We start from the raw sequence: 10612 nt of genomic DNA on the forward strand, positions 1-10612 counted from the left end.
GACAAGAAACAAGCACGGAATACCAGTTAAAGAATATAACGTACAGCACAAATGAGAAGCAGGAGTACGGTCAGAAACGTCCCCGTCGTCTCTGTCGCATTCGGCTAAAACTGTAAATGATGTGAATACGGGCAGAAAGGTGTTTATGTTTGAGTGAGGTGGATGGAGGGGATCTATGGAGAAGGATGAATTACAAAACAAAGGTAGATTTTCAAATAAATTATAATGTACTGAGCCATAAGGGCCAGGAGGTTCTCCACTTTTGTTCCTGCCATGCAATAACCTCCCCCCCTCCACCTCCACCTCCCCAACTTCCACACCCTGCCCTACCCCATACTGCCTCGGCACACCCTGCCTCACCTCAACTGTCCCGCCTTGCCCAGTCCCGCCACCTAGACCAGCCTGTCCAACCCTGCCCTGCCTCATCCTGTCCAACCCTGCCCCACCCTGCCCTGCCCCTCCCTGCCCCGCCTCATCCTGTCACACCCTGCCCTGCCCCTCCCCTGCCCTGCCTCTCCCTGCCCTGCCTCATGCTGTCCAACCCTGCCCCACCCTGGCCTGTCTCTCCCTGCCAAACCTCATCCTGCCCCACCCTGCCCTGCCTCATCCTGTCCAACCCTGCCCTGCCTCATCCAGTCCAACCCTGCCCCGCCCTGCCTCTCCCTGCCCCGCCTCATCCTGTCACACCCTGCCCTGGCCCCCCCCTGCCCTGCCTCTCCCTGCCCCGCCTCATCCTGTCACACCCTGCCCTGCCCCCCCACCCCCCGCCCTGCCTCTCCCAGCCCCGCCTCATCCTGTCCAACCCTGCCCTGCCTCATCCAGTCCAACCCTGCCCCGCCCTGCCTCTCCCTGCCCCGCCTCATCCTGTCACACCCTGCCCTGGCCCCCCCCCGCCCTGCCTCTCCCAGCCCCGCCTCATCCTGTCACACCCTGCCCTGGCCCCCCCCTGCCCTGCCTCTCCCTGCCCCGCCTCATCCTGTCACACCCTGCCTTGCCCCCCCCCCACCCCCCGCCCTGCCTCTCCCTGCCCCACCTCATCCTGTCCAACCCTGCCCTGCCTCATCCTGTCCAACCCTGCCCCACCCTGGCCTGCCTCTCCCTGCCCCGCCTCATCCTGTCCAACCCTGCCCTGCCTCACCCTGTCCAACCCTGCCCCACCCTGGCCTGCCTCTCCTTGCCAAACCTCATCCTGCCCCACCCTGCCCTGCATCACCCTGCCCTGCCCCACCTCACCCTGTCCAACCCTGCCCTGCCTCAACCTGAACAAATAATAGACAAGTGAACAGATCGGAGTTTCACATGAGGATTTCTTCCACAACTTCCAGCGGCTCCGTACCGATTGTTAAATAATGGCACGTTGAATAATGCAGCTCCACAGAGGGAAATGTCAGATTATTGGATTTTCGAGTGCTGAAATAAAAGCAGCTCTCAGACTTTTAGACTCTCAGACTTTCGAGTCTCTGAACGTGCGATTTGATTTGTCTTTCGTCTGATTCATCTGTGGTCATTAGTATCAAACACTTAACACAGAGAACCAGATCATCCCTGCTGCTTTACCTTCAGGTAAGAAGGTAAGAACTAGCACATAGGATTCATTGTATTTTTACTGTGAAATAAATGTTCGAGTGAGAACTCATACCGGTGTTAAAATGCAGAGCTCCTACACAAAACGTGTGAAGTCTTGCAGGTCTGTTATTATAAAATCCTTGCTTTAGTGTCTTTGGTGAGTATCTCTGCAATCTCTGCATTCACGCTTCTAGCTCAATCTCTCTAGTTTCCCATTTCATCTTTTTTGTTTTTTGGTGAATATTCCTAAAACGCCCGTGTTGTAATGGTTCCTGTTTTTAACCAATACCGTGTGAGGAAAAAGGTACGGGTATATTTTTATCCCTTCAGGCTACAAACAGTGTTACAGGTACAACAGCAGCTCTCAAATAAAAAGATGAACTCTGGAGGGTTACAACCTTAGAGAACACACACTCATGCACGCACACACACACACACACACACACACACTCGGAACAGAACTCTACTCAGGCTTACTCTGAGGCTGGCGGCTCGGGTGGAAGATCTCGAGGTCGAAAGGCTGAGCGCTGGTCTTCTGTATCACCGTGACATTGGCGCCGGTCCATTTACTGGCTTTTGTCAGTGTGTTTGTCCTCCAGTCGGTCCAGAACACACTCCCTCCGTACAGAGACACGGCGAAGGGGTGAGACAGGAACTCGTGACCGCGCAGGATCTCAATCAAACCAGATCCATCATAGCGAGAGGAATAAATAGCATCAGATCTGTGAAAGGACAACGAGGGATAATGATCATTATTATACAGACCTGTTCCCACTGCCACATCATCTCAACAGTGCACCGAGTGAAGTCACACAGAAAAACCGGCTCCATGAAAAGAAAGTTCCTCACAGTAGGTGTGTGTACACGCGTCTAATGCAGCACATCTACACGAGCCACTGGGAAGAGACATTATACATTCATTTAACCACAGGTCATTTAATAAAGCATTAAAAATATACGCAGCCTGAAAAAAGGAATCACTATAATACATTATAATCCCACCATTAGGGGGCATAACTCCTGCCATGTATGCATTATCCAGAAGCTGATCCGCGTCGGGTATTGCACTGGACAGGATTAATACGATACGGTTTCATCAGAACCCTGGCGATTTCCCAGCACTGGGTCAAATACAGCCTGATATGAAAAGATGTGATTTAGCAGCAGAGCTCGAATGACGAGACACAAACCATGCTGCTGGTGAATCTCTTCCACCACTGAGAATCATATTCACACGGCTTCTGGTTCAAAGCTGCCGGTAAGAGAGACGTCGAGAAGATTAATTGATTTCTGATAAGCATTAGACTTCACAGAGAGAGAGACAGAGAGATAGATAGATAGATAGAGATAGATAGAGAGCTCGTGTGTGATCTGATTACAGCCGAGACGTAACAAAGCGAGCGATCGATTCAATTGTTCCTCAGATGGGGAATTTCATCATGACCAGTCGACCCTGAGCCGCTGGGAGCTGAAGGAGCTGAAACTACTTTACTAAAAACTCCATTATTTTGATTTGGAGCGCACACTGGGACATGGCTATACGTTCTGTTTGAAAACAAAAACCTGAAAATCTCTACGTGGAATATAATGTTCTGCATAAGGAGGGGGAGGGGGGGGGGGGTAGGTGGAGACGGAGAGAGAGACAGATGGTGACACATTTCCAGCCCATCTCTCTGTATAACATTGTGTATAAATATTATTAATGCTTGCTGCGTGACACTTTATCACAGTTACTGCTTCGTGTGTCTTCAACGTTGATGTTGTCGTTATTAATACATGACTGCTGTCACACCCCGATTCAGTCCCCGTTGTCCCGTTTCCCCTTCCACTTTCCTTATATGGTCATAGCTTCCTGTCTGTTGTGCTTCCTTCTCAAGAAGCCCCATGTTGAGAACATGAAAGCTTGCACTGGACTAAAGGCGCAGACTTTGTCCTGAACAAGAACATCTTGGGGTGGGGGGGTGGGGGGCTGGGGTTCGGACTTTCTCCAAACTTTTAGCATTAGAGTGTAGAATTTGGAGAGGAGATGAGCTGAGCTGAGCGTTTGGAGTTTGTACGCCTGTAAAATGGCTAGCAGGATCCACTGCTCCGATACACTCACTGCCATTTTGTGTTTTTTTAAGGACATTTTTACACACACACACACACACGCACACGAGTCAGAAAAGAAACCCTTCAGGTGGTGCCTTTTAAGGGAAGATGTTGCTCTAAACAGGGCCAAACCCATTAATGTCCTAGAAAGCTTATTATAAGGCAAAAGTAAAACAACAACAACAACAACAAGAGAGAAACAAAAGAAAATAAGAGACCGAGAAATGATGAAAGTGAGGTACAAAAGAAAGTGAAACACAGAGAGATGCGGAAGGTAAAAAAAAAAGCTACCAAAACTAAAGAAAGTGACACGCAGGGAAAGAGAGAAAAACAAACAAGAGACAAAGAGAAAAAAGAGAAAAAAAGAATGAGGACAGAGAAATAAAAAGAACCCAGACAGCGAGAGAGCGAGAGAGAGCGAGAGAGAGAAAGCACGAGTGAGAGAGACAGAGAAACAGACACAAAGAGACAGAGCAGAGCTTTTTACTGTCTCATGGGAGGTGTGAAGTGAAGTGAACTCCAAACGTTTGTGTGAAAACAAGGTGATGAAATATTGAGCGAGTTTCCATTGTGTGTGTGTGTGTGTCCTCACCTGGCATCTGTCCACACAATCCTCCTCTCCAGATGATCAAGTGTGAGCCCGTTAGGCCACGCCCCCACCTCCATATCCTCGTACACCACACGGCGGGCGGAGCCACTCATCGACGCGCCCTCGATCCGAGGGAACATGGCGTCCCAATCCGTCCAGAACAGCGCTCTGAGAACACACACACATAAATTTGGCATTTTCAATTATAGCAGCAATAAACTGTCTGACTGCCTACGTGTCTGTCTAATTACCTATTTATCTGTCTGTCTCTCTGACTGACTGTCAGCCTAATTATCTATTTACCCGTCTCTCTGTCAGTCTTGTCTAACTTGTCTGTCTGTCCAATTACCCATTAAGTATGTGTCCAATTGTCTGTCTAATTAGTGATATTTTTACCTGTCTGTCTAACCTCCCCCTCTGCCTAATGGCCTGTTTGTTGGGCTATGTATCCGGCTGCCATTCTGTCTGTCTATCTATATTTTTTTATCTGTCTGTCTGTCCATGGCTGTGTGTTTATGAGAACTCTGTGTGTAATTCAGTGAGGGTTAGAGATTTACTCCCAGCTGAATATACATCACAGTGTGTTCCTTCACTCTGCACTTTACAGCTTTACTCACTGCTCTGTAGGTGAGCAACACCGGGTCTCTCACTCTCTCACACACACACACACACACACAGAGAAAGAGCACAGGCTAATCACAATGAGTGCTTGTTAAAGCAGGTGTGTGAGGGAAGGAGCCAGACGCATCCTTCACTCAGCAGCTTCCTAGCAGCTCTGTGCTCGTTTATAGAGGATTGTTAAAGTCCATTACTGAGTGGGTAAAAAATGATGGACTGCAAAGGAGAGGAGGATTGAAGTAAAGGAGGTGTGAACAGGATGTGCAGACAGATTATTTAAAGTCCTTTTAAATAATGGATGCTTCCGGAAAGATCAGTTAAGCGGGATTGCTAGATTAGAGTTGGCCGTAGTACGAGTCTTATTAACTTAATGCTGGAGACACAGGTGATGAAATACGGCACAGGAGTCCTGTGTGTGTGTGAGTGTGTGTGTGTGTGTGTGTGAGAGGATGTCCAGTGCTCAGTAGTGAATAGAACATGATGTTAATTAGATGTTAACGGGAACTTTAAGAACAGACAGCTGTACGAACACGGCACTAACACAGGAAAGAATCCAAATCAGTAAGAAACGGCACGAAGGCAGAAAAGAGCGTTCCACAATTCTTCATAACGAGCAACAGAAAGAAAACGTTTTTAAAAGGAAAGAGAGCAGGGATGTAATCGCTTTATCAGTTGTATAATGAACTCGTCACAGAAAGATGAGCGTCCTACGCTTGTCGTATTAGACGCTACGTCTCAAACGGGTGAAATTGAGCAAATATTCCTGTATTTCAGTTCGAATCTGTAAACCGTGGAAAAAAATATCCAACGTGTCACTTTGTACGTGTGAACATTCCAATTAATTAACACTTCAAAAAAGTGCTAGTTTCAGTTTACAGAGATCCTGAACTAAACTGCTGAGCTATAAAACTCCTTTCTGGCTCAGTGGTAGTAGTAGTGGGCGGAGTTAGAGGCTCACGCTGATGACATCAGATGGCAGTGATTGGTTAAAAGCTTTGAAGCTGCAAAATGAAAACAAGATGGTGTTGATCCAGGAGAAAGTCCTGCTTAAACATCGTGTCTCTCTCACACACACACACACACACACACACACCCTTGTCCTGGATCTACAGCGATGGCGCGAGGATGCTCCATTCCTCCTGCGATCAGCGTAGTGCGCATCTCTCCGTTCAGCCGGGACACCTCGATCTGATCCAGGTTACTGTCGATCCAGTACAGGTTTCCTGCGATCCAGTCAACAGCCAGACCTTCAGGAGTCGCCAGTCCGTGCTGAACCACCACCTCGATCCCGGAAACACCTTTACACACACACACACACACACACACACACACACACACACACATACAGACACAAAGAGACGGAGAGTAAAATGTGAACACACAGACGTTGATCAGTCGCATCACAGTAAATCATAGAAAGAAATTTTGTTGAACCAGAGCATTTGATGAAGATGGATTAAAATAAAGCATTTTTTCCATCAGCATAACGTGAGTGTGGAGTTCATGACGGGTTAGCAACACGATAGCTTAGCGCTGGTATAATAAAAAGTTAGAACACACACACACACACACACACACACACACACACACACACACACACACGTTTCTACAAAGCAAACTAAAGTGAAGTTGCGGTATTAACTACAGAGGAGCTTCAAGGTGTACAGTTTATTCATATTATCACTCATTTCTATTCCAAATTTAAACTACAGGACAATCTTGATTTAGTCCTTCAGCTCAGAAACCTTTTCACTTCTCTCTCTCGGTCTCTCGCTCTCCCTGACATATAGCTCCCTGGGTTTTGTTTATATATATTTTTTGTTCTCAAAAGTACTCCAGACACGCAGACCCAATAAAAGGCAATAACACATCATCGCCGTGTCCCTCAAGCGCTATGAAACATTAAGAGTTCCTCCATCTGGGTGCCTTTATCACGCCTGGCTGAGTGTCACTCACCAAGCTGAAATATTCAACACACACACACACATTATATATATATATATATAGTCAATGTGTGTGTGAAAAATCCATTTCAAATCACATCCTCATCTCTACTCATGTTCAGTCGAGTCACGAGTAAAGCCATCAGCTATTCCACCTGATTTAACAGATTTACTCCATCATCTCGTCAGCGTGAGTGAAAGCGGTTCAGGTTTCTGAACACCGTCTGAGGGCCGTACTCGCAATATCTCCGTGAGGAAAGTTCCTGGTGTTCAGAGTCGGGTTACGTGGATTTTGAGCTCCACATTCATTCGGATGATTAAAATCACCTGCGTGTAGCTCTCACACCTCCAGAATGTTCTCGAGCAGAAGCGTCTGAGGCTAGACCACGCCTTTAAACACAAACACTCCCCTTTAAACCTGAATAAAGAAAATGCCTGTAAAGAAAACGTGTCCACGGTGTGAAGGATAATCTGACCCAGAACTCATCTGCTGCGCTTACAGAGAAACTCCAGCTTCACTCATCACTCTACGCAGAAAATATTCACTCCCCCAGATAAACGCCGTCTCCGATTGAGACGTTCTCGTATTTACGTATTTAATTTTGTCCTTGATCGAGATTCCACGGTGCGTTTGAGTACGTTTACGGACGAAACAGACACGCCCCTCTTAGTCCACCTCGACGTGTGTAACCCTCGTATAACTTCTGAATAGCGCGTCAGTCAGTAGTGACGCCTGAGCTCTGAACACTGATGTGCGGAATTTCAGGAGTGAATCCTCACTGAAATCTGGAATCAGCTCTTAGCGAATCGCAATGTGCAGATTTGATTTGTTTTATTGTGCGTTTTTACCGCCGCTGTCGGAGATTTTGCCACGGTAAATCTGATCCTCTACCACGTCAGTCCAGTAGAGCAGCCTCTGACTGAAGTGGAAATCCAGAGCGATGGTGTTCCTCAGTGCCGGCACTAACAGACTGTAATCTCCAGTCTTCAGGTCGATGCGCCGAATTTCATGCCGAATTGAGAATATCACAAACGGCTCGAATGGATCTGGAACAGATTAAAAAAAAAACCCACACAGAGTAACAAAATATTTGTTGTTACACTGTAACAACATCTACAGGACATTTTGTACAGTGTTGTTTTGTTGTTGCAGAAAATGACATCATATTCAAGTAAAAGAGGCGTGGCCTTTGGGCCCATTAGTGTGTATTGCTGTGTGTGTGTGTGTGTGTGTGTGTGTTACCCGTGCTCTGACAGCTTTCTCCATCTGCCTCCAGCCTCCACCCTGGGTAACAGGAACATGTGATGGAGTGTGTGTGTTGTTCACACACTTGGCTGCAGCGTGTGTGTGTAGCACAGACGTCCTGCGATTCACAGCTGCGTCCGTCAGAGCCGAGATACAAGCCGACAGGACACACACACACTGCACCTTTACCTGGAGCGACAACACAGCTGTGACTACATCCACCGTTATCCACCAAACACTGATCTGATGTGGGGGAGGGGCGGGGAGAGAGGGAGAGAGAGATTTAGTACGTTATTCAGTATTCGACTCTCACCTGCTGGTGTGAATGCAGGGTTAACCTCAGTGTTTATATTCAGATCCATGTTACTAACCGCAGTAGGATCCCTCGTCTGATTGGTCGGTGCAGTGGGCGTGTCCGTCACAGATCCGCTCCGGAGGTAAACACGTGGACGTGTCATTAGCGCAGGGGAACGAGGGAGGCTTACACACTGACGTCACACACCCTTCCTCATCAGAGTGGTCCTTACAGTCCTGATCACCATCACACACCCAGCTCTTAGAGATGCACTTTCCTGCACACACACACACACACACACACACACACACACACACACACACACACACACACACACACCATATAAAAACACTTATTTCGATCCAACTGATCATAAGCTCTTTGTTTGCACACTTATCAGCACTGATGAATAACGATTTCCATGAAACGGGCAGGGCTATTAAGTAGCAAAGTAAAGCTGGCGGGGCCAACTGACAAATTTAGCACTGTGAAAAAAAGAGAGAAAGAGAGAGGGAGAGAGAGAGAGGGAGAGAGAGAGAGGGGGGGGGGACAGAGAGAGGGGGAGAGGGAGTGAGAGAGACAGAGAGAGAGAGAGAGAGACAGAGAGAGAGGGAGAGAGAGAGAGACAGAGAGAGGGAGAGAGAGAGACAGAGAGAGGGAGAGAGAGGGAGAAAGAGAGAGGGAGAGAGAGGGAGAGAGAGAGAGAGAGAGAGAGAGAGAGGGAGAGACAGATAGAGAGGGAGAGAGAGAGAGACAGAGAGAGGGAGAGAGAGAGAGAGACAGAGAGAGAGGGAGAGAGAGAGAGGGAGAGAGAGAGAGACAGAGAGAGAGGGAGAGACAGATAGAGAGGGAGAGAGAGAGAGACAGAGAGAGGGAGAGAGAGAGAGAGACAGAGAGAGAGGGAGAGAGGGAGAGAGAGAGAGACAGAGAGAGGGAGAGAGAGAGAGACAGAGAGAGGGAGAGAGAGAGAGAGACAGAGAGAGAGGGAGAGAGGGAGAGAGAGAGAGACAGAGAGAGGGAGAGAGAGAGAGAGAGAGGGAGAGAGAGAGAGAGAAAGAGAGACAGAGAGGGGGGGGAGAGGGAGAGCGAGACAGTGAAAGAGAGACAGAGAGAGTGGGAGAGAGAGATAGAGAAAGAGAGACAGAGAGGGGGGGGAGGGAGAGAGAGAGACAGAGAAAGAGAGACAGAGAGGGGGGAGAGAGAGAGAGAGAGACAGAGAGAGAGGGGGAGAGAGAGAGAGGGAGTGAGAGAGAGAGACAGAGAGAGAGAGAGACAGAGAGAGGAAGAGAGAGAGAGAGAAAGAGAGACAGAGAGAGAGGGGGAGAGAGAGAGGGGGGAGAGAGAGAGAGGGAGAGACTTTTTTGACTTTTAAACTCTCTTTATTTACCAATTATTGAGGAAAAAAGAGAATAATCAGTCATTGAAAAAGAAAAAGGAGAAACAGATCTACACGGTTCGACATGAAATAAAGAAACGGTTCGAGTAATAAAACAATCAACAGTGAAAACAATTCCACCGTCATCCGTTATCAAAAAAAACAAACCCTCATTTTGGCACCGTGTCTCTTCAACATTCCCAGAGGGTTCTGGGGTAGAGTCCGACTGGTCCTCACCGCCACTAAAAATCTTTTAAGGCGGTTTGTTAATGCCTTTAAAAAGATTTGATATTTTGTACCAAAGACAGACGCAGGACGTAGTTCTTTAAGCTGCCACGGTCTCCTTTTTTGGGCAACAGAGTGACCACAGCTCCTCTCCTGCTGAGGGGCAAGACTTCCGACTCCATACATCCGAGTGCAATGAAGTGCAGATCTGAGCCGTTCGAACACCAGAATGTTCTATGACTCAGAGATCAGTCCATCCAGCCCCGTGACCCTCCGCTCGCCAGCCGTCGACCGCTGCACCGAGCCCCCGAACGAGAGCGGTTCCCCAAATTCACCTCTCCCACACCCGCCCGGCCGTGGCAGTCTCTCCAGCGGCCTCAGGATCACATGACCGACCGCTGCACAGTTCCTCATAAAAAGACAACATCCGTAGAATTGTGTCATCTTCGTCGGCAGCCTCCCGTCCGCTGCGCAGTCCCGAGTGGCCGACACGCCTCTTCTCTCCGGCCTCTCTCTCCAGCGAAGAAGAAAGATGTGGATGAGTCCATGTTATTGCGTTGTATGAACCGTGATCTCTCTCTTCATACAAGCTCTTCAGAAGAGTTTCATTCTTCTCCGGTATTTCTTTTGTCTTGTTTCTTCTTCGTCTTCACTTCTTGAGCTG

The 10612-nt window shown here is 48.2% G+C and overlaps 1 protein-coding gene across 1 annotated transcript in view; it reads right to left on the reverse strand.

Annotated features, from left to right (window-relative positions):
* Positions 1-10612, reverse strand: part of LOC108259480 (low-density lipoprotein receptor-related protein 1B) — a 217853-nt gene that overhangs the window by 105228 nt on the left and 102013 nt on the right. The window contains exons 22-27 of the mRNA XM_053676680.1: positions 8425-8625; positions 8051-8296; positions 7657-7854; positions 5958-6162; positions 4250-4414; positions 2044-2288 (exon numbers count right to left, since the gene is read on the reverse strand). Of these exons, the coding sequence (XP_053532655.1) occupies positions 2044-2288; positions 4250-4414; positions 5958-6162; positions 7657-7854; positions 8051-8296; positions 8425-8625 (1260 nt within the window). The remainder of the gene's footprint in view (positions 1-2043; positions 2289-4249; positions 4415-5957; positions 6163-7656; positions 7855-8050; positions 8297-8424; positions 8626-10612) is intronic.

The sequence above is a fragment of the Ictalurus punctatus genome, chromosome 27 (assembly GCF_001660625.3).
Source record: "Ictalurus punctatus breed USDA103 chromosome 27, Coco_2.0, whole genome shotgun sequence".
NCBI classification, from domain to species: Eukaryota; Metazoa; Chordata; class Actinopteri; order Siluriformes; family Ictaluridae; genus Ictalurus; species Ictalurus punctatus.